The 25,262-nt window shown below is 40.3% G+C and overlaps 1 protein-coding gene across 1 annotated transcript; it reads right to left on the reverse strand.

The window, feature by feature from the left end:
* Positions 1–583: 583 nt before the first annotated feature.
* jcadb (junctional cadherin 5 associated b) lies at positions 584–15,813 on the reverse strand. The gene is made up of 4 exons (XM_085140255.1): positions 15,607–15,813; positions 8,697–9,135; positions 2,758–6,644; positions 584–2,545 (listed from the first exon to the last, which is right to left on the reverse strand). Exons 2-4 carry the CDS (start codon positions 9,026–9,028, stop codon positions 2,535–2,537), a joined length of 4,230 nt encoding a protein of 1,409 aa, XP_084996381.1. The 5' UTR covers positions 9,029–9,135; positions 15,607–15,813; the 3' UTR covers positions 584–2,534.
* Positions 15,814–25,262: the final 9,449 nt, after the last annotated feature.

Here is a 25,262-nt window from a genome sequence, read left to right on the forward strand (position 1 = left end):
TTTGGACTCAATGTTCCTACAGATAAACAGCATGAAGAGCAGAAACTATCCGCAATGCTACTGTACCTCTCCAGCCAGAAGGATGGCAGAACAGTAAGTTGTTGTTAAGGTATGAAACAGTGCTTAGTACGTTAATATTTGGCATTTCCTGGAGTGTAATGTAATGCACACATCATAAGGCGACATGATTATTTCGGATTTACATGAAATGTTTGAAATACCAAGACAAAGGTCTGAGTTGATAAAAATGCTACAACTGCAAAATGCTACATAACAGTAAGTTGATGGTTAAACAGTGATGGATTCCTACAGATCTCTTAAATATGTTACACCAGTGAAACAGTCCTTTTATGAAAAAAAAGAAAACCCACGTACCTGCAAACTTGTTTTAATCCAAAAGGCAATTTTTTCAATCATCGTTTAGCTTTAGACTCATAATTTAAAATTTATTTTAAAGAAACATTATGCAGATATGTGGTTTTTAGCCTAAAATTGCATCCTACATTGCATCTTTTAGTGCAATAAGCGTTAGTGACAGCACAACAATTTACACAAAATGAACACGCCGTGAGATGAAAGAAACGGAGGAAGAAAGGAGGCAGTTAGAAGGAAGAGGAAACGAAGGAAGGGTGGGAGGAAGGAAGGAAAAGAAAAAAATTCCCAATTTTATTTCTAAACATGTTTTTTTTTTTGTGGAACCAACAACAGAACGATACATGATTCAAACTGGAAGACATACAAAGACAGAAATAAGACACAGGTCATGTCTGACCACCAACGTACAGCTGAGATGGATTGATGTGTCAAATATCACAAGGAGCGTTCAACACTGACTCTGTTAGCATGTGAAAGAGCACTATCAAACAGGAAATCATGGCACGATCAGAAAGTTTCCATCAGGTTTAACTCCTGCAGTGATGAACCCTTTTGCTCACTCAAACCAAAATCGTGTGATCAAGGCACACCACAGGGCCATCCATCCTTATACCACTCTGTTAAGATTTTAAAGCACTAGAAAATTATGTATACTCTCAATATGATACTATACACTTGTATGATACTTTCAGCTTGTTATAGGTGTGGAGAAATAAAATGTCATGGTTAAATACAAAATTTCTCTTAAAATATTTAAAATATACTTTATTTTGTACATTATGCAAACTGATTAACAATTTGATGATAACAAAAATAAATATTCCGTGAAATGTCGCCTCTTTGCAAAACAGATGTATGAACATAGATATATATATAGATATATCTATATCTATATATATATCATGAAGTAAAGCACCCACCCCCTGTTAAGCGCCCCTATACCCTGACACGAATCCATTTCCCTGTAATATGATCTCAATGACACGTTCACACTTAAGACTCCTGACAATGGTTCCTACAGGTAGCTCCACTACACCACTGACCTGTTTTTACAATATTGCTCTACATATCTTTTTTTTTCTTGTTGTTGTTCTAAATCCCTATATCGATCTTTAATGTTTATCAAGGTTGCTTAAACCATCATTTAAACTCAATCTGTGCCCTTATTGCTTCCTGAAATTACCTGGAAATGGGAGCTATAGATTGAACTTGATCAGGGGACTAATCAGAGACTTCACCTTATCCAACCAGGAATCGCACATCTAGTTAAGAAAGGCAACTCTCCCCCTCTAAAGTAGGGCCAATGTTATCTTATAGTTTACTGATCTGTCATGCCATGTGGTATAGAGTCACTCTTCACTGAAGAGCTATGGTTGCAGAGTTATGGTTGCAGTGTGTACAAAAGCAATGAGAAAGGGCACAATGTCATTCAGTTGGGTTTTTTTTTTTTTAAAAAGAAAGGCTGATTTATCTCGTCTGAAAATCAAAACAGTTCTTTAGCCAAAGACAGTGATGTCCAGTTCTAAAACAGCTGTCGCCTTACCACAATCAAATACGCAGGTTATTTTGGTGTAGTTTAAATGCAACAGAACATGTTTGTGACAATAAACCCCTCTATGTCTACATTAGGTTAAACATAAACACTTACATTCATAATTCTCAACAACTCGCCCGTAAACAAACAGAAACGTTCAGGTTTACGAAAAATGTTTTTGCTGCGGACATTTTCAGAAATTCTAGTATGCACGACAGAATTGCATAATGTCTGCCAATGAGAAAAGCATAGGGAGGATAGAATAGAAAGGACAAGCCGCTACAAGACTAACTAGTAGAAACCCTATAAGAGGATGGGGTTGGGGATGGAGGACGGATGGGGTAGTGGGTAGTCAGTTTGGGAAGGCTGGGGTGGGATTCTGGGTGGAAGTTGCCCCACAAGTTAAAGAGGCACCTCCCTTTGGCAGTGGAACAGCACTCTTAGTAGTCAACGCAGCGCCGAGGGTGAGGGTGTACACAATGCTCTTGTCGGACAAGAAGGCAATTTCAGTGTCAAGATGAGATGAAGGCATTCTAGTAGGCAGCCAGGTCACAGTGTTGGAGCTAAAAACCTCAGATGGAGATGGTGGACGCAGTCTTTCTACACTGTCTCCCCTCGGCTGGGATCATTGGGGTTCTGGGACATGAGGAAGAAAGATATTTATTCACAAAGGAGTATTTTTTTTTAGCAAAAATCCATTATCTTATGAATCAAAATTGTCTAATTGGACAAAGGTTTTCAAGGTCCAAAATCAGGAAAAATTACAAAACCGCATTAAAAAAGTAAACTCTCTTATTATCTTTACATCCACCAGGCTTCACTTCTATGCCATTATAGGCAATAATTACCTGAGAGAGGTGACTCCTGTTCATCTTGCAACACTGTCTCAGGGCTCTCCTGTGAGTTGGTGACCTCTTGCTCGTTGTCTTTGTCCATATGAGGAGCAGGGTCGAACTCCTCTGCTTGTTCTTCCTTGCCCTCCCCTTCTGCCTCTGTCTCCCCTTCCCCAGAGTCAGTACTCCTGATGCTTAAGCGCCTCACACGATACATAACATCCACATCTCTCATCCGGGCGAGTCGCTCAACTGCCACCCGACCTGGAGAAATAGCCAGTTTGTTCTGCAATGCTTCAATTCGCTGTGAGGGGCCCTTGCTCCTCCGTTCACCCTCCAAGCTAAGAGATAGTCTGCGGTCTAGGTTCGGGGGAACGGAAAGTGGCAGTCTATCAGGCGGAAACTCTGGTAACCCAGGGAGGTCTCGCCCCAGATGAGTCCGTAGACCAAGTCTATGCTCTGGGAGAGCAAATGGCTTCTTCTCTTGCTCCTGCTTGTCAACTGGCGTTGCATTGTCTTGTTCCTCAGTTTTCACTTCAGCTGTCCGTTTGCCTGCACTGCCTTCAGGTGTTTCTCCTGCAGTGGCGTCTTTATCTTCTGATTTTTCTTCCTCAGTTGCTGTTTCATTAACACTCTGTTCCTCTGTGACTTGGGGGTCTGTAGGCTGATCAGCTGCTAATACTGTGGCTGCAGAGGAGAGATCCTCTGTAGCTCCATCCACTGGTATGCTCTCAGCAGGATTAACTATGCATAAATTGTCCAAGTTTTCTGCCTGAGCATTGTCTGTTTTTTCACCCTCTCCCACATTCTCCTGTGTCAGTGAATGCTGCTCTGTTTTTTCAGCACACACTTCAGACCCTGACTGATTTGAACATGATGCATTTGGCTCCTCTATTTTTGTATCTTCTGCTGGACTTTCTAATGCAGTGCATTGTGGCGGACTGCCATTTTGATTGGCCGAGCTGTCTGAGCTGTTCTCCTCGTGAAGTGGAGGCAATGGACCCTGTCTCATCTGATTCTCAAGCTCTCTTTTACAAATAGGACACTCCTCCTCTGATTCAGCACTGAGATCTTGAAGAGTCTCTGTGTCATTAGGTCTGGAATGGCCTGCGGATGCTTTACTGGCATCCGATGGGTCTCTAGACTGACGCAAAGTCTGGCATATGTCTTCATAATCTGGAGGACTAGTGAGTGTAGAGGCATCCTGCATGGGCTGTCTGTCTGCCCATGGCACCTCAGCTGCTGTGGTGTGCGTTGTTGGACTAAAGTCACAAAGAGGTGTTTCGATAGGTTCATCTGGCAGGTCTAATTTTACTGTCCTGCCATCGTTGCTCCTTCTGCGTGAAAGATGCGCAACAACCCTGTATTCTCTGAAGCCCGTCTCCCGAGGTGGCACCGGGAGCTCCTCCCTAAGCTGCTTGCTGAAGGTTACCGACTTTGTTGCAGGCCTGGAGAAGGCGCTCTTCACTTCCCTGTATTCTGGGTCAACAGACCAGCTTACTGCACTGCGCCTAAGGCTGCTGGGCTTGTTGAGAGGTTCTGATGTCAGTCGGATTTTGATACGCTCAGGGATCTGGACGGAACCGTTTGGGACTTTATTGCTGGCAGTACCTAGCTCCAAGATGTCTTTGTAGGCCTCGTTAAGGTCCTCAATGCACTTGTCAACACTGGGCTGTTTGCTGCTCTGTTGCTGCTGCTGATCCTGGACTTCTTTTTTAATGGTCTCCAGCTCTTTGACTGCATCCCATGGTCGCTGGGTGGCCGGTTTCAAAAGGAACGGTTCAAATTTCTCCTGTCCTGTGTTTGCTGCTGGTTTGATCTCCTCCACATTTCCTGAGGGTGGTACTGCTGGCTGCTGAGCTGTGCTCTTGTTCAGCTGGTTGGAGAAGGTGGAGGTCAGGGAGAAGGCGCTGTTGCTTGAAAGTTTTAGGCTCTTCACTCCCTTTATGGGAAAACTGAAGGCAGTGCCCACTACTCCGCCGCTATCAGGGGTTACTTCGGTGCCAGGAGGAACAGGGTCTTGTTGTGCTTCCTTGTTTTCAGGGGTAGCTTTTCGGGCCTCTGGGCTAGTTTGTGTCTCCTGGTCTCGATACTGGTTTGCAGGCCAGGATCCTGACAGCTTCAGCTCCTTGTAGTGATTTATTTTAGGGGGTCTACAGGGTAGTTTTTTAAACATTTTGCTGCTTGCTCTACTGCTCGTTTTGCTGCTCGCTATGCTACCAGTTAGTGCTTGCAGCTCAGCTTCAGCTGAAGATGTGCTTTGGAGACTTTGGTTTGTTAAATGGCCAGTTTTGTTGCCATTGGGACTGTCAGCTGGGTCTGGCGACTTCTCGTTGTTATTATTCTGATCACGAATTGTCCCAGTGAGCTGCGGAGTAACAGGGACAGACACCAAACAAAAAATGGTTTCACTAAGCCTCTTTTTAAGATTCTTGGTTTTGTCTTTCTCCGGTGGTTCAGGTTGCTCTGCCTTTTTTACTTCTGTCACAGTTTCAGATACACCCTGGTCAGCCGGCTTACATGGAGGTGGCGGTGGTTTACCCAGAATAGATGAAGGTAAAAATGGAGTACGGGTTTGCTCAGAAGCTACACTGTCACTTTTTTTAATTCCCCTGTTGGGCCATCGATTACTGCTGTCGCTGTCACCGGGAGCTGTTTTTCGGGTTTCGGTATTGAGAGCTGGCCCCTGTTGGGGAGGAAAGGCACTATCATGTGTAGATTGTCCTAAAATCTTAGCGGACGGAATCTCTTTGTTGATGTTGCGCATCTTGTCTATATCTGGTAGAGAATTTCCGCCAGGCCCTCCTGAGATTAGTTTTGCTCTTGAGTCTTCAGTGGGTAACTGTCGGGCATGACCTGGTTGTTCTTCATGTCCAGAAGAAAGTACCTGTTTTCGATAGGACGCACTACGTTCTCCATAAGGTTCCAGCCAGGAACTACTTGCCTGTCTGTAAAACCACCTTCCCGGATCTGAGCTCGGCATCTGCAAAGCTTCTGCCCTCCATCTTAAGTTTGCCATTTCATTGCGGTTAACTGAAACTGCTCTTGGGGGTAGGGCTCTTCTATAAGATGGGGGTGGGATGTAGCCAGGAGGCTCCATTCCAGTGATGGCAGAGTGTTGTGCGAAATAGTCTTGTCTTAGGTCCCCAACCCTTGGATAATAGATAGGCCTGTCTTTTTGTTTGACACCCTGGTCAATAGCAAGCATTTCTGCGCTACCCCTAGTCTGCTGGTGAATCTCGTATGATGGAGGCTTTAAAGGCCTGCTGAACCTGGGCTTTGGTAAAAGTGCAACATGGCTGCTTGGCCCAATACTCCTACCCCACCGGTCCCGGCCGCCGCCATAGATGTACCTACTGTATGGCCCAGAGAAGACAGTGCTGCTTATCCTCTGTCTATCAGGTAGACTAGGCCTTGATGGAATGAGCTCTCTGCTGTCACGTCCATCAGGTGACAAAACTCTGGGAAGAGACTGAGACTTTGCTTTAGTTCTAGGGTGAAAAAAACCCTCCGGTGTCCTCAGTCGGTAGTGGTCCTGAGCCCACCGTTCCCCATCCCCATCTGACAGCTGCCTTCCCAGGCCCACAGCAGGCCTCCATTCCTCTGTTCCAAGGCTCTGGCACTTTCTCTCCCCAGTCACTCTCAACTGACCAGGGCCTGCATCTGGGTCCCTTAGCCAGGAAATGTCCTCCCATAGCTGCTGCGCTTGCCTCTCTGCCCTGTATTCCTCTGCTGTGATCAGGGCCTGTGGCCTCCACGCTCCAGCAGAGGCCCTCAGCTCCCTGCCATCAGCATAGTCCAGAAGGATGCTGAAGTCCTGACCTCGCCTCCGCCAGTAGGAAACATCCCTCTCGTCATGGCTCAGCGGCTCTGAATAAGTCAAACTGGGAACATCGTAGAACCTATAAAAGAAAAAATCTCAGTGTTAATAAAACAATTGAATCTTTTAACAGTGTTTCTTTCATTACAGAGGTTATTAAATGAGTTGTGGCTCAACAGCATCAGAACCATCAGGCTGGGACATACAGACAAAGAAAAAATTATCTAGAATGAAAAGAGTTAATACCTAAAACATATTTCACAATATTGTATTATCTCAGTCTATTTGATAATAGATTAAAACAATTTCATCCACTTGAAATGTGATCACTGGTAAATATTAAAAGAGGCATGCCCATGCCAGTCCCAGACATGCGCTTTTGCTTTGCCAGTATAGGTGTTCCAAAACAACCTAATCAAAGAGAGCCAGCACATATGAGCCAGAAATGCTTAAGTCAGCAGCTCCAAAGTCCCCTGAAGACACCACAAAATCGCGATGCTACTGCAATATGATCTGCATATTAAATTGTGCTGACCTTATCTTGGAAACTGGTCATCTGGATGACAAATACTACTCCTAAAAAAAAAAAATCTGACGCAAAAGAGAAAGTGGCTCTGTCCCTCTCATTATTTTATCACATACTTTAGGAACCATTTTGGCCTACAGTACATATAAAAACCTTTAAACCAAAATTACAATAAACTTTAAACCTGCATTACTGTGTTACACCCAAAGTGAAAGAGTAAACTAGAAGAAGAGCCTTTTTTAATAGTTTCTCATGTAAGTATGCATGAGCAACAATCATCCAACCAAAATCATTTGTATAATTTTAAAAACGCTTGATGAAACTAATATGAAATGGCAACTGTGTGACGAGTTGCTGTTGGCAGGTTCACAACAGTGGTTCCAGTACAGTGTGATAAAGCACTGCTGCCTGGAGATAAATTTAGTTCTGGTCCCATAATCACCTCTTGGGTTTGGGATAAGGCCGTAGTGCATGCTTGCACTGCTAAAACAATTATTTTAGATAAAATATATTACTAAAAATATATATATATATTTAATGACAACACATCTAAAAAAAAACAAAGTCTATGTACACTGAGGGATTTTCCATTACACTGAATTTTATGATTTTTTTTAATTAATTGTCATCAATAAATATTCCCCGGGTCATCACTCACATAAATGCACGTTCTTAGACGCCCTGATGACAGCTGATCATAATGAGGGAGGGACTGCAGGCTTAAATGCTTGTTGAAATTCAATTGTAACCATCAGTTCTTTCAGAAAAACATATTAGCTACATTTTCCCAGTGCAATTATAAAACTGTTTCATGCAAAGAATCACCTGCTGCTAATGCAGATGATAAAATATAAATGTAATATACATATATATATATATATATATATATATATATATATATATATATGCTTGATTATAAATATGTGTAATCGTTTTTAAAACGTAACATTACAAAAAGAAGACTGAATAAACAATTAGCCTCCGTCCAGTATCTGCAGTGCACTAAATCCCTGTTAGTCATAGTACTCATTCATTTAAGCAGCAAAGTCAATGGATCATCCTCAGCAGCATATGCTACTGTATGGCTGAGGGGAGCTGCGCTGTGCACACTTGCCCAGCAACATGCTTACATCACAGAGCACGTGCTGGGCGTGATTCAGTGTGCCAGTGTTTACAGTGGAGTGATTACGCGCCTGTCTTGAGGCATGTTCAGTCCTCCTCAGTTTGCTCTCTGTCTAGTGCTGCTGTTTACATCTGCCTGCCTGGTGGAGGCTGTGTAGATGATTCCAATGCCTGGGTGGGCTCCACAGAGATGCAAACCATATCTCTGTGCAGGCATGTACACAGCTCAAACGACTGCAACGGCACCTTTCATAATTCCTCATATCCCAGCATAAGATATGTCAGTAGTGCTGCTGCAGCCACAGTGTTCTGCAGCTCTGGAAGGAAGGGAAGAGAAGAGGAGGAGAGAAAAAAAACCCTGCGCAGTGCAGACTCAGTTTTGCATGCAATACTGACAGGCCCCAGTGAGAAGTGGGGGGAGGAAAGAGAGGGAAAGGGAAGGTGCAGGGCGTGGGGGATTGCAAAAGAGAGGGAAAAAACACTCACCCACTATCTGTAGCAAGAGAATCACCCAAGGGCTGAGTGTCACCTAGGATACCGATACCGATGCCGATTTCTTTTCTCCTTTGGTTCCTATCCCCACTCTCGATGTCTATGCTGGGGTAGCCCTTCACCAGTGCCTGCCTGCTGCCATAGATGCCAGTGATAGATGCCCCCCGGTCTGCCTCATACCCGTTCAGCGTCCCCCGGCCAGCCCTGTTGTCCACAAGTTCACGCTGGCAATCAGCAGGGCGCTTGTCAAAAGGCGTGGCAGACGGAGGGTCGCTCTTCGGCAATTTATATCCGTGCGAAATGAGAAGGTCCTCCACGCTGTACATGGTGGTGTCTCTCTCACTTCTGGGCAGGAGGGCAAAGGTGGGTGTGTTGCCTTATGCGCAGTGCTGCTGGTGGAAGCTGGAGCACGGCTGCTCAGCAGAGGCCATCACTAAAGAGAGGACAAGGGAAGAGGTAGAAGAGGATTATTTCTGCATGCAACTATATCTGAGAGGAGCCACTTTCGTAAGAAAGAAAAAGGGTGGCATTCCTTGTCAAAATGTGTTTAAACTACTTCAGCACATGCTATATTGACAGCTCCACAAGTCTTTTCTTAAAATTAAACACTACCATGAGCTAAACATGAATTTTTCCCCCAGACATAATCTTGTTTCTGTCGGCAACCCCGGATGTACAGCCACAGTTTTAAAGGTGAATATAAAGCTCACTATCTGAACACTGAAAAGGTCTATAAACCAGAAAGTGTGTGTTATGAGCCACACCCCTTGTTCTTTCCAATGACATTTTATCAACTTTCCCAAAGTGCCTGAAACCATTATCTAATGTAACAATTGCCAAATTGAGAATTGTTCTCATCCTATTAAACCACTGTTTACATAATGATTTCTCTACCCTTTGTCAGACAGCGGTGCAGTGGAAAATTTGATAACCGCAAAGCAAGCAGGTTTTAGGTGGAATATTCGTCATCAGTCATGACAAGCACTTATTGTTCTCCAGAGACTCAGAGCAAGCAGTTATCTTAAAAGAAACTGCAACATATTCTTATATATTAAGTTATAAGAGATTAAATACCTCACCGTACAATCAGTCAGTTTCAAATATGCTTAAGTAATCACTACCAGTGTTGTTGCATCATATATCTGCCTTCTTGCTAACTTATTAGTGCTGCACACCACTCCCATATGCCATCAGAAAAAGGAAAATACTGGGTATTATATACCCAGTATAAAATAATCTACACAATATATACTTTCCCGCATGCCTGTGCTGTGTGTGAGCACACACAGTGTGAAGGTTGCCAGATTTCTTACATCCTAATGGCATCAGAAAAAAAATTGATGCATTAATGGCGTTTGATTAAATTGATTTAGGTCTTGACTCTTAAACTATAGTTCAAAGATGAAGTCTGAGTTGCAGCGTCAACAATAAAAAATTATGTGAACTTTAAATAAAAATGTGAACGTTAAAAAAAAATTAAATAATTTTTTTTATTTTAATAAAAAAAAATTAAAATTAATTATTTTTAAGTAAGTACAGTATTTTAACGTTTTAACTCATACTGCTCTGATTCCAGTCTCTTATTATCATGTATGTTCTTTAATTTCTCTTAGATTTCTCTTCCCTATAAAACGGCCCCAATGGTCACATCATATTGTCTTTTTTTCATATATATTCTCTCACAAAGACGTTGCTGGCTTAAAAATCAACCAAGCCCCAAACTTTCTAGATCACCATGCAAAGGTATAGCCATCGTCACAAATCAGCAAAAAAAAGCAAAAAAAACCTTTTCTCGGTTTTCCAAAACTCTCTCATAATGTTGTGGTGGTTAATTAATTTCTATAAAGCAGAATACTTTGATGAGTTTTATAAAGCATAAAAAGGCGATTATTTTCATTAACAAGTAAAATGATGATTACCGTCTAAGTAAATCAACAATTTACGAGTGTGAAAAATGTCAGAAAATGGCCAGAAATGCCCGTTAGGCTCAAGCCTGGTGTCATAGTATAGAGTATGAATAACATTTAAATTCCCATGATATTCTGAGTAATGATAAGTATGACATTTAAAGGATTTTTACTATACAGATGCTATTTTTCACATGGCGTGTTTAGATTATCACTCACTAAATCACAAAGTTGAGTCTACGACTTATTTGTTCTGTTTGAAAAATCGAGACAAATAAAAAAAAGAGAAAAAAAAGCAGAAACTGGGGAGTTTAGTCTTAAAAATGTCTTAAAAACTTATTCTAACATGACAGTACTTCAGTACAAAACCAGTTAGTTATTTTTTAGCTCAAAACAAACAGCACCAAGTAGGAAAAAAATAAGACTGCTTTTGTATTGGTGCTCGAATGCAGTGTAAATTTCACTGTCTGTTAGTTTGTTCATTTGTTTGTGTGTACATGCAAATGCACAACCACGCCTGCCTGTCTGATATTTCAATTAGTGGTTATAACAGTCTGTCCTGTATGGAAGCTCGTTTCCGCCACTAAAAATAAAACAAGACTAGTATCCATAACTCGAAATTTCAAGTTATTTTCTTGAAATTTCGACTTATTAACTCGAAATTTCAACTTATTAACTCAAAATTTGGAGAAACAAATTTCAAGTTACTTTTCTCAAAATTCAGAGTTAATAAATCGAAATTTCGAGTTAGCTCTGCCAATCAGTAATCTACGTGAATGATGTCACTTTCTTGTTACCTGGAAGCACATGGCGCAGAGTAACGCGCACTCAAAACCGGATCGCAACAAATTGGCGCTTTCGCGAGTACGTTTGCTGATAGTAACGCCATGTGATTCAGCTAATAACACAAGGATTTCATCATTTTTGAAGCCACGCTGAAAATACTCAGCAATCTGTGCATTCATGACTGAATGGAATAATGGTAGCTTAGTTGTAGCATTTGTACCCGAGGGCTTCAGCTTCCGGGTAACAAGGAAATGACATCATTCACGTAGATTACTGATTGGCAGAGCTAATTCGAAATTTCCAGTTACTTTTTTTGAGTTAATAAGTCAAATTTTGAGTTAATAAGTCGAAATTTTGAGAAAATAAGTCAAAATTTCGAGTTATGGATCCTTTTTTTTTTTTTGTGGCAGAAACAGGCTTCCATAGTCCTGCCTGCAGATGACAGCGGATGGCTTATAAAACATTAACAGAGTGATCAAAGGCTTTGCACACAGTAGCATTTTGGCAAATCATAGACTTGAATAGTGGCTCACTTTCCATTATGAAGGTGTCACTTAAAGGACAAGTGCGCTGTTGGATCAAAGATGTTGGTGTTAAAATATACTTATATACACAACTCATCTAGGAATTGATCATAGCCAAACACTTTTACTTATCTCTGTGCTGGAAACTGCTGAATTGCAGCTCCATTAATGTTTATATTAACATAGATTAAGGGTGGAGGTCATGTGACAAAGTAAAAAACAAAAGAATTAATCTAAATCAAAGATGTACAGAGTAACATCTGACTGATAATAGTTTGCAAGGCACAAACACTGCATTTACAGGGTCTCTGTGGACGTTATCAGAAAATTGTGCAGTGTGTGAGAGAAAAATGCACTTTTTTATAACTTTTAATAAAACGATATTATTTTCATCATATATAAGATGAAAATAAGTTTCTTTATATTAGTGATGCATCTTGACTCATCTCAGAAAACTGACAATTGCTGCTTTTCTTCTATCCAAAACATTATGACTATGTCATAAAAGGGCATCATATATGTTTTAATGTTACAATCCAAGATTTTTTTCTTTCTTGTTTTTTGGAAGCAACTCAGTATTCGCAATAAATATTAGAGCTCAGTCAACAAAGGCTTTTTAAGACCAATACTGGCACCAATATTTTTTGCAATTAAAAAATTGTATATTCCAATCAGCTGATTTTTTTTCTGCAGACACACAAAACCTACGGAGATTTCCCTAATATTTCTTATTTGTAGTTGTTTATTCACTTGTTTACACTTTGCTTGGGTCAGCTGGCTGTTGTGTTTTTGGTGTTTGAAATATTTTTTGCCACAGGGAAGCTTTAGAGTGCCCTCTGCTGAACAACCCTTTTAACATGGTTGAAGGTAGCTTCACTCATCTCCTCTTTACTTTTTAAATTTAAATTTATTGGCTGATATTGATAAATCATGAAATATCTAATATCAGCTGATAATCAATTTAAGTCCACATATAAACACTACAGATTTGTACAGTTTTTTTTTGTTTTTTTTTTTAACATCAAAGGGTGTTAAAGACAGCTTAAGAGAGAAAATTGTATCATTTATTTCATTCTCAAGTAATCAGTTTGATTATTTCCTTGACCCCCCCATCTATCAATACCAAAACATGTTGTTCCAAGACTATCAGAAAATCCATCTGGGAAGCTAAAACCTGCAAATCTCTGCCTTTTTGCATTAAAATTATTTAATTCATTCTAAATATACTTGATTGATATATCAGCTTAATATTGGTTTTGGTTTGCTGACAAGTAAGATGGCATTTAACAAGGTCAACTTGATGTATTATCTGTTGTGTAACATTCATTTTATATTAAATATTAAAAAATAGCGTCAGTGACAGCTAAAAGTAAGTTTCATTTATTACAACAAAATCTTGTTTACGATGCCAAATTGTTGTTTGTTTGTTGTTGTTTTTTAAATTGTGTCAGTATCAGCCCTCTATTTATTCTATTACTTTTTCTTTCATTAATTTAAATGATAAAATAATTTGTTTAGCTCCAAACTGGATTATGGTTACATAAACAAGTACGCTCTAACAATATTTTGAATTGTAATTACTTTATTAGTGCAATGTTACTGTAGGACACCCAGCACGCATTCCATAAAGAATCACTGCATTCAAATCATTTGGAAAATTCTTCTTTTCCTCTTTTTTCCTCTTGACCTTAATGTGACCTTAACATTTTCCCTCCATAACTTTGTCCACTTTGCAGTTAGGAGTAACCCCTGGTGTGGGAGCTTATTTTATACTGTACTATTCAGTGTAATGCTTCATATCAGCCCAAATCCTGCGGGATAATTAATGCTGTCCAGATGCAAAGAGCCCAGCAGGAAATCCCCACTTTAAAACCACACTGTATGGGACCATATTTTCAAGGACAACAGGAGTGAAAATTGATTAGCCAATTTATTAATGTCATTGAAACTTCATTGACTAAACAAGGCTAAACAGAGCCCAAAATAACATTCAAAATCAGCATGCTGAAATCTATTCTGATGTAAAAGTCCTCCAACTATTACTGGCTCTTCAAGTGGAGCGAATAGGTAGTGTGGTTAATGCAGCAAAAATCAACTCGAGAGCTTCTTGAATCAGCCAAATCCAGATCCGTGAGGACGGGCTGATATAGAAAAGTAGCTTCCTTTAACACAGAGTTTTATCAGAGAGAACCAGAGCGAGCTAGACACATGGTGGCTCTTTTTTGACAAGGTCACAGCTCCAAATGATTGCAGTGGAAATATGGCACAAGACTTTTTTTTTGCATAGCAACAACAAAACTATGATTAGTAATCACAACAAAGATATCTTTTTTAACATAAACATCACTGATACACCAATGGGTGTGAAAGGTTTGTGCCAGGAAGATGAAAAAGTAAGGTCAGCTAATGTAAAAGTTGCTGCTGAGGGTCATTCGTTAGCTGATAACGAGAGAAGTCCTTTTTCTGCTTTTGGAAACATTGAACAATTTTTATGTGAGGACTGTCTGTTGATAACTTCACTGCCCAGCCTGAAAAACACAACTTTAACTTGGAGGCTGGTGCATGAATTCACTTCTAACTTAATAAATCCAATCTCACTGACCACCCTCCCACCTAAGAATCCTCCAGGAACACCCCTCCACCCGCCACCACCACCCCTCGGTGTGCAGCCAGGCCTGGAAGACTGCATGCACAGGTAGTGGTTACTGTAACGCATCAGCACTAGCAGGCAGCACCACCCTAACTGCTAAGGGAGTGTACCTACATCTTACCTAGTGACAGGGAAAACACAGCGCCACAGATCAGCCTAATCATTTAAAAAAAACTGCTTAGCCTATGCAAACTCATTCAAAACACAAGTTCAGCACGTTTGCAATTAAGAGCACCCTGTGATAACTATGTCCATCAGATTCTCCGGGGAAAAAAACATCTCCCTCACCATCATTCTCCCTGGATAACTCACTGTATGAATGAATCATTATTAAAATAGAGCCGTTTTATCATAACACACAGTTATCAATAAAATATCAAGGTTGTGATAGATAGACGGATGCATTGTGCATTATGCATACAGCATGACCTATTATAGCCTTGCTATAGCCTACTGCAGCGTTATATGGCACAGCCTACATAAAATTGACTGCTATGAAATGATTTTTCAAATCAGCTCCCAGTAGGCTACCTGCTTCACCCAGTGCCGCAAGTCCAGCGCCTTCCAGAGAGAGGAAGGGGGGTAAAAATCCTCCACCTGCACACACCTTGAGTTGAATATATAGTCAGCGGTCATGTTTTGACGAAAGCCGCTTGGCCAAATTATAACCCCATTGCAAAAATTTCCCCGAGAAATGCACGCAGTAAAGCAGGGAGCGCACATCCCCGCCTCGCTGCCAGCACCAGCGGCGGCTCGGCGCTGTTCTGTCGAAGGGCGAACATTTTGAGGTGTGTGCAAGTTGACGCGCGGTTAACGAGGAGGTTTTGCAGATGCGAGTGTTTACCAAGACCCGCTGCCCTGCGCTACCACGAAGGCTACGTGAGCCACACACACAAAAAAATAGAAAAAGAAAAAAAAGGATAAGCAACCCCTCCCTAGAAATCTACCAGTGTCGGCAAAGCGGGAACCAGCGTGCTGCAAGGATGCCATAACACTGCAAAAACAGAATAAGGGCGTAGCAACAGAGAGACGCATACCTGGGAAGATGCTTGGCGCCGCCGTTGCAGTTCCCCTGCGCCCAGCTTCAGCTGCTGAGACTGAGAGCACTGCACAGAGCCTGAGCCGAGCATGCCTATTGGTAGGCAGAGACGCGCTGGTTGCTGGCTGCCTGGACTGGGCTCTCCTCACTACAGCTGAGGTGGGGTGGGCTCCTCACATGCAGGGAGCTAGAGAAAAGGGATGTCAGAATGGTTTCTTCCAAACTGTTTCTCCTAACTTTCCTTTTTTTTTTCATAGCAACACTCTTTTTTTTTTTCATTCAGCGCTGCTTATAGGCTTGAATGATAAGTACAGACATAAGGAGTGTGAGGTCTGTCTCCCACTGCCACAAGTGTTTATTGCACTATATGTTGAAGGAGCCACACCTTTTATGTTTCTGCAGGAAAGGTCAGACACTGCTTGTGCTGAAGTTTGCTGCATTGCTAAACCGATTTGCAATTACCGCTCTATCTATCCCAGTTTTCCCATATTTTGTTCGTATTGATACCCATGCGTCCCTTTGCCATTAAGTTTTAGATGTGCAGTATGGCAGCGAGCAGTACCGCACCCTTGGTGATGTTGATGACTCGTCACTGTGTGTGTGTCCCCCTCCCATCCAATGCCAAGACAGCTTGGCTAATTAAATGTGCTGGGCTCAGGCCTTCCTGTGCCAACTGTGGCATGCTGCACTCTGAGGGATCCCTCATTCGGAGGAGTGACGGGACATCGTGCCGTCCCAGAGATCCACTCACTGATGAGGAAGTGTTGTAACCTGCTCAAAGCCATTCACAGTTTTGTTTGTACTCATTTACATGAGCAGAACCAGCACTGGGCACCCAGTGGTTCCCATTTACTGAGCACTGGAACACATGAAATGTACTATATACAAAATTTATAACTGCTGGACACTACACTAGAGCACCAGCATCTCAAAAACCAAAACAGCAAAGCTTTAGCAGTACATCATCGTGTCACGTCTGTCTCACCCTTCAGTACTGGTCAGTATGACTTTTCTAGTCATACTGACCAGTCAAAGCTTCATCTATCTCACATCTGCATGTATTGGATAATTTCTAATCGCCACTTAACCTAAAATATGAGTCTTTACGCTGTGGGAGAAAACCACACCCCAGATGTTTCAAAACCTCAATGGCAAGCAACAGTTTTAACCTCTGCACCAGCCTGCCTATGACATACAAGAAAGACTCAGAATGAGACTTTTCCAAATGTATTGAATGTGTTTTCTTTAACTTAAATAAACAGTTAATAACTAAGAGTACAATTAATATTTGACCTAATTTCTGAGCACAGTCAGTATATTGATATCGTACATTAAAGTCTACAATAAACTGTCTACAAATTGCATTAATCACATTCAGAGCATTGCATGTGCTGGCCCCTGCTTAAATATTACAGCAGTCGGCCTTGTTGATTCACCTTTGAAGTGTTTCATGCACTTATTTTAAATCGAGCACACAATTTGGAGATTTTAGCACCTGATGGTTTTCTCTCATGAACCTCACCCAAAATTTGGCAAATCCAATTTGAACACCTGGAGATTGTCATTGTGAAGCACTTTCTCACCAGTGGAAATACTCCAGTTTGGTTTATGCGATGGGTAGATTATACAGGAAACACTAAACATAGCATTCTACTATTTTTGTCACATGAGATAAATCAGACACTGCACAGACACTGTAAAAGTGACCATGCAGAGTAACATCCATTTAATGGTATATGGACATAGATCTAAATTGGATATTTGCGATCTGCCCCGTGAATGTTTGATAATGTCTGCAAACTTTCAGCGCTGCAGTGCAGCGAAAATAAAATTGATTTATTCACTTCATGGATGTGAGGAGTGCCGGCGTGAAGTGAAATTGCTTTCTTGTCCGACAAAAGCATTGTGTACATCCTCACCCTTAGGGTTGCATGGACTAGTAAGAGTGCTGCTCCACTGCCAAAGGGAGGTGCCGCTTTAACTTCCACCCAGAATCCCTCCCCAGCCTTCCCAAACTGACTACCCACTACCCCATCTGTCCTCCATGCCCAGCCCCATCCTCTTATAAGACTTCTACTAGTTAGTCTTCTTGTAGCGACTTGTGCTTTCTATTCTATCCTGCCTATGCAGAGTAAGGTCCATTTAATGTTCCATCCATCTAAATTGGACATTTGCGTTCTTACATGTAGCTCTGCGCCGTGAATGTCTGATAATGTCTGCAAACTTTCAGAGCTGCAGTGCAGTGAAAATAAAATTGATTTATTCACATCATGAATGTGAGGAGTGCCGGCAGTGTCAAGAGAAGGCGCTGCCATGCACTTTCATGGTAAACACATGACCGTCTTTTGGTACACTAAAAGCTAAAACATGCAACACTAGAGCTTAGATTACAACAAATACAGAATGGGTGTGTAATCTCTATTAACGCCATGTCTTCACATAGCAAATGATTGTTTTCTGCTATATTTATGTACAACATGTTAATATATCATTTAAAGATGGATTCATAACTAATTTGCTATTATAAAATTTAGTCTACATCTGTGAGATGAAATATAAAACATTCTCACACAAAAAACCGTGAAAATCCAACTATTTATTGACAATTCCTACCGTTATTGGGAAATGATGGCAGCATATTCGCTTGTTTCTGCCCTGGTTCATAATATAAATAAAATCTGTTCAAAATGGAGGGTGGCAGTGCAGTCTAAATGATCCCAAATGGCCAAAATGCCTTGACCCAATACAGGCCGTGTTCTAGGACACTCGGATGTCAGGCTGATGATAAATGATGCACCTAGCTGACACTGGCTCAAAGCTAAACTTAATGCTGCTAACTAAGGCCGATTTCTATCTCATACTTATCCAAGGCCACATTTTAAAGATACAGTTGACTATAGAAGCCATACATGGTCATGTGCCAGTTTATATTTATTCCCCAAGTGCCAACACCCCGCTAAAAACCAGACACTGTGCTGGAAGATGTTTCACACTGCATTCAAGCAGCAAACTCTCAGTTAGCTACGTTCTTTGTGTGAGTGCAGAGCCCTCTTTATTTTTAGGTTGTCCAAGCAATGAGTGACAGATCTGTAATACGACTAAGACATAAATATGTTACTGAACAATGCACCTGTGCACATACACGTTGTAGTTGTGTGTGTATAAAATAACACACTGCAGAAATTGTAACGCATTTTGGCAACTTGGAAATCCTTGATAATGAGTGTAATATCATCCATAGCCCGGAGCTAACAATTTTCAGCCTGAAAGTGCTCTTCTGTAGTTTAAAAATGAATAATAATCATGTTCTTCACATCTGTGAACTTGGGATAGTAGTTAGGAGTTGCTGTTTCTATTTATTTATAGCATTTTTAGCTAAATGTTTTATAATAAACTTGAATACTATTGCAAGCTGATGAAAATCTGGTTAGTTCGCCTCGTGTTGAGAGTATTCCAACAGCTCTCTGCCTGCAAATCCTCACCAGAGCACTGGGAAGTTCATCTTTTTGCCCAGTCTGCATCACTTAGATACACTTAATCTCATGTGGACAAAGTGCTTAGTACATAGGTTTACTTAGGTTTCTTTTAAATATTTTTTAAGGTCTTTAAGACTTCCACTTTTCAAAACTAAAAGCTATGTTCATCCTTTGCATGCTGGCTAAAATTCATCCGTATGTCCAAAAGCAAATCATAGACAGTGTACATACTTCATGTAACAAAATATATGTTGAAGTAATTTCTTTTTTTGCTTCATATTTAAAAGCTAAGTGGTTATTATGTTTTATTCCCACACTGTACAATTGCATCATATAATATCACAACATGATTTTATGCATTCATGTGACAACGTTTAGAATATACACCTCAAATAATGACAATGTTTGCAATTCAGAGCTTTAGAAAATCCACAGCTGATCAAGAAATTCAACAGTTTTCTGTGTTTTCAAGTATGAATGCCAAAAATTGTACCTTGTTTTTAATATATAACGAGACCTTAAGTTTGTCCTTGTTAAAACGATGGATGTGTATGTCAAATATGGGGTCAAATGGGTCAAAGTTCAGATTTCAGACTGCTCTAAAAGCTTGATTTCAAAATACTTCATATTTGTCTTTTTTCAGCTCTGCATGATATCAGTGAATTCAAATATCCTTAATATTCTCATCTCAGGCTCTGACTAACTAACTCTAACTCTGATCCAGAGCACAATGACCCCCATCCACATGTGGGAGCGGCAGCCAATCAGAAGAAAGAGATGATGACCTTAAAGGAGGAGGATGTCTTAAAATGTCCTGAATCAGACAGATGATGAACTCAGCTGCTGCACCAAGGATTATTTTGAAAAGTCAATTAGGAAAACCTGCTCTAGGAGAGTGTAAGAATAAACATATGGTGCTGGAAATGAGCACAATAGGTCTCCTTTAAAAATGCTGGAACACCAGCTGAACACAGACCCCTGCATCAGCTCTTTTGCTGCTCCCTGTCACACTATCAAGGCTGTAAGCTTTATGGTAACATATGCCATTTGGCAGAAGCATGTGCCTTATAGCAGTCGCACATGTTTCTCTTTTTAAAACGATTGCCAAAGTGAAGTAAAGGCACTAATCTGAACTAGTGGAAAAATATTTTAGAGATATTGAATTCATTTAAATAAAAATATTATTTGTAAAGTTATTAAATGCAGTTTAGATCTGGACGGTTTCTGTACATGGCATATTTTTCTGCCATTCCTATTGAAAAAATGCTGGGTTTTTACACGATGGGACTCCTGTGCAGTCGTTTTCTACAGTGTTATAGTAAAATAAATCAGCCTCTGGGGTAAGCAGCCAATTTATTGGGACTTAAGGTAGAGCCAGCCAGATATTGGGGGACCATGATTTCAGTCTTTGCTTAGAAATCCAGACACATTTTTTAAAATGCTTATAAAAACTAAATCAATCAGTTGCATTTCAGCAGTCTCGACACAGACATTTCACCTGCACGCAACCTGATTGGTCACAGCATTCAAACAACAAGAATACCATAAAACAAACATCTGACTTCTTGACTACAGATTGTACACATTCATATGTTCAGTTGTCACTAAAATTAACTCAAATTAACCCCTGTTGTAGTACAAATGCATATCAAATTTGTGCTGCAAATTACATCTTGAACTTGGAATTGGTAGTTAAGAAAACAAACACACCTCGAGATTCTTTTAGTAGTTCTTTTAAGCCCCGCATATTATAGTTTTCACCTGCACATGATCATCTCTAGATGCTCTTATTTGCATTTCTGTTTGAATGGCTCTTTTTGTCAAGAGCTTAATTTTAATTGCATGCTTTGCAGTTAATCAGGCATCTTGATTTTGATTACTTTTAGACCTCCTTTATATCCAGACTTGTCTGGATATGGTCGGGAGATTTATGCGAAAACAGTCTGTACTGTGTAAGTGATGTGAAATCATGTCATTTAGCAGATGGAAAATGACTTTGCCATTTCCATAGCCTGCCTCAGAGCCTGCTGTATGCTACAGTGGGTGGTCTAACTCTTGTATCAGCGCTGCTCTACTTCACATGGCAGGTTTGCTTTAACTGGGTGCAAGCCTTTGCTTTTACATCTAATTTAATGCTTTTAAGGTAATCAACTAGAGGCCTCAGAGATACATCCACTCTGGAAGTGAGGAGACCACTCTGGAAATGAGGCGTCTTCTTTTGGTATCAGAAGGTGAATTCAGATTTTTTTTTTTTTAAATGTACTTTTGTTTGGAGCTATGGGACATAAAGTTGGATATTTTAGGCTTCACTTAATTCCATACATTGCCTAAATGTTGTGCTTTAATTTCCCGTATTCTGAGAGCAGCTGTTACCAGGATGTGATCTCACTTTAGATTGAAGTCATTACACATACAAGAGGTGTTGCTGCCTGTTTTTCTCATCAGCAGAACAGCAGGAAGAAGGATCTGACTGAGGTTTTTTTATGGCTTGATGAAGGTTAGTGACTTCAGAGTGTTACAGTGGAACCTTGTGGTTCATGCAGTATGAAAACAGAATATGGAGAATTGGAAGAAGTGGGAAAAACAATCAGTGCAGTAACATGAACTTCAAATTATTTTTGCTAGTATGGAAGGAGATCATTTCCATACCTGAATATGAAACGGGTCTCACTAATCATTTTGATCTGGCATTTTTGAGTGCTACCACATTACGAGACTCTTATAAAACACTAACATGCTCTTTTGTTAAATATATCACTTGTAGGTGCTCCAACATGTACACACTGTAGACCAGCGGTCCCCAACCTTTTTTGCGCCACGGACCGGTTTATGCCCGACAATATTTTTATAGACCGGCCTTTAAGGTGTCGCGGATAAATACAACAAAATAAAACTAGTACCGGTACCGAAAAAAAGAAAATTTATTCATAACACACGTGAAAAGACCAAGGAAAACCGAGTAAACGATAAAAACGATAACAAAATAACGCTGAAAACCGATAAAAACCCTGAAAACTATACATTTCACACCTGAGCCTCAACTCTCGCGGCCCGGTACCAAACTACTCACGGACCGGTACCAGTCCGAGGCCCGGGGGTTGGGGACCGCTGCTGTAGACTGTAGACTGTAAAGTCACAGTACAGTGATGGCTTACAATTGGTTATGAGTAATTCTGAAACTGTCAATTCTAGGACAGAGGTTCCCAGATGATGTGCCGTTTGCACTTTATATTGTTACGTACATGGATGCATAAAGTAAAGGATACATTTTAATTTTGCTTTAAAACTACAAAGTTAAATTTATGCCCTATATTGTTGGATAAAAAACTTGTGTTAATGAGAATCCAAATCTGTTCGGACACTTGCGGGATGAATGGCATATTACACTGTGACGCATCAAAGGCTAATTATCAGTGAGAAGGACATAAAATTTGGGAGGTGGGGGAATTAAATTTCTTAAAAGAAACCACCAGTGCTTCAACTGGTCAGAAGCCCTCAGTCCACAATCTGCTGGGAAAACCTCAATAATTCTAACACTGAGCCAAGCAATGTGAAGAGGCACTTGGAAAATAAAGTAAGCCTTCAAAAAAGTGCCAAACCAGAGCCAGAGGTAGCAAAATGATACTGTCTAATGGAAAAGAAAGTTAAATTAAGGTTATTGCACAGAAACCAAAAGTATTGCAGGCGTCATGCCCAGGTGCTGTCACCTGAGTATACAATCAAAAGAAGAACTGCTGTCGTGCCAAAAATGACAGAATATCAAACATTAGGCCAGAAGTGACCTGCCAGAGGGTCCAAATTATCCCACATGATGGCACCTAAAGCAAAGCCATTACTTACACTTTTTTTAATCATGTGTTTTTTGTATCCCCATATGTTACACAGAAGTGAAATACATGGACAATTAAACATATTTTTAGAGCTAGACAAATGGAATGGTAAAATTCACATAAAATAATGTTGTATTTTTTATTTGTGATCTCTGTTCAGTGACAGTAGACTCACTCAGTGTTGTGTGGCATTAAGATACGACATTCAGACACTTTCTTGTAAATGCATTTGTTTTTCTTACGACATCTCAGCCATTCTGTAAATGTGAGTCTCATTAAAATGTGAACTATTTCAGAATATGCTCCTGTTCCTTTACACTTATTATAGAAAAGAAATGTTTTTCACTGGTGTGAAAACTTGAGATCCAGTTGGGCTGTATGTTGCACAAGAAGTAAAATGAGTTTGACACCCATGACATAGATTATCTGTGTATTCTGCACAACTATAAATCAGGTATGCTTTGTAATTTCGACTTTTTCTTTTTGCACAAAATGTGTGAAAACTGCTGCTATAGTAGTTGTAGACCACACACACAATGCCTTAAGATCAGATTCAATAAGCTGAGTAGTTTTGCCTCTGGTCAGTGTGGAGTTTCAAGGACCATCAAAAAGTTTTTAGAAAAAGTTTTTTATTTGACTTGCAGAAACTGGTGGAATGTATAACGGATATTTTATATCTACTAATTTTCTAAACGTTCCTCACCTGCTTCCTCTGAATGCTTAGACTGAAACAAGACCGTCATGACTCCTTCCATCAAGAAAAACATTGATTTCAGCTCAGCAGGGATCATGCAAAACAGCCTCTCATTAAAATCATAATTAGAACTCGGAAACATGTGCACTTGGGGTTCGGCTGAGGGGCGAACTCAAAATCACTACAAACTATTAAACTTGCACTTAGCCTTTTATTCAAAAAGCTAATTGTGTCTGATCCCAGTTTTGTCACACAAGGTGAGGTGAAAGTAAAAGCTGGCTCTTATCTGTAAGTTTGCTGTTTCTTTGTTGAGTTTGATGGTTCAGGCTCTTTCTGTTTCAAAATGACACATTTAGATGACAAAACCTGTATTTCTGTGTGATATGTGTATGATTTTATTGTGACATATAAAAACAACACAGAAATCAGTCAATATCCTGCATGTCTTAGTGTTCACAGTCAAGGGCGTTTGTTCTTTGCAGCTGAAGGTCATTGCTGAGCATCATCATCATCATCATCATCTGTTCTTACACAAACATTAAACTGCAAATGTCACATCAGCTCTGACATTGACTTTCTTCATAAACTCTCACTTCTGAGGGTCCCCTTCAAAATCACAACAACACACACTCACATCTATGTATTTATAAACACACACACAGATGCACACCCTGCCCTCTCCTTGTCCCCAGCCCTAGTTGCCTAGGAGACAGCTGAAATGGGGACCCCATCTCATTATATGCCAACAGGGCTGTGTAACTGGCGGGAGGAGCATGTGTGGGGATCTTTACCGCCATCTAGCAGCCAAAACAGAGAAGGCATGTCTTTTTTCTTAAAGCCTAGATTCTGCCTAGTAACCCAATATGCTGACTTCTCTGGCTGCTGACAGCCAGCCCTTGAATTTCTAATGAGATGTACAGTACAGGGAGTCTACTGGAGACACTGATGAAGTTTAATATGGACCATTAGTTAATTAGAAGCTAATCAGCAGCTGAATGTACATAATGAGAACAAAAATTAGGGGTTTTTTTTAGAAGTAGGTCGCACTACTTGAATGTAATCTGAGCACTTATTCAGGGGATTATTTTAAGGCATTATCTAAATCAATTATCTAAATTACCTGCAATTTTATTTTTTCATTTGGTCACAGGGTCTGTATGTCTCTAAACGTTTTAGTCAGGGACATGATGTTTATAGATTCTGATGATTTCAGGCCATTTTTTATGTTTGTTTTTAATAGAAAAGGTTAAAAGCAGGCCAACATTGACTGCCTTTTAGTCATACTCATAAAAATGAAAAACTAAAAGCTCAGATGTTTCACATAAAGGAAGTCTAAGTGTATTCCCTACCTGTTTGACCAGAGTCACGACTCTCTGACCCCGAGTGGTGACGAATGGTAAACTAAAGTTAACTTAGTTAAAGAGAAGAAGAATAACAGCCTTAAAAAGGGAGAGACGGCGGACAATGGACAGAAAAGAAAATCAGGGATAACTGTTAATTAAAGTTAAAGAATAACTCACACTAGCACGACAGTACAGTTATTAAATACATAATGCTCCTTTTTTGGTTCCTCAGACACATTTTTCTTCTTCATGAACACAGATATCCTACGGTAGGCGATTGTGTTTTAATGTACTTAGCATTACAGACTTAC

Source organism: Neolamprologus multifasciatus, chromosome 18 (genome assembly GCF_963576455.1).
Source record: "Neolamprologus multifasciatus chromosome 18, fNeoMul1.2, whole genome shotgun sequence".
Lineage (NCBI taxonomy): Eukaryota > Metazoa > Chordata > Actinopteri > Cichliformes > Cichlidae > Neolamprologus > Neolamprologus multifasciatus.

Coding starts and splice junctions, on each gene's coding strand:
- jcadb (XM_085140255.1), bottom strand. CDS start 9,028: ATGTACAGCGTGGAGGACCTTCTCATTTCGCACGGATATAAATTGCCG. Junction 6,645..8,696: donor TCTCTTGCTACAGATAGTGG/GTGAGTGTTTTT, acceptor TTTCTTTTATAG/GTTCTACGATGTTCCCAGTT.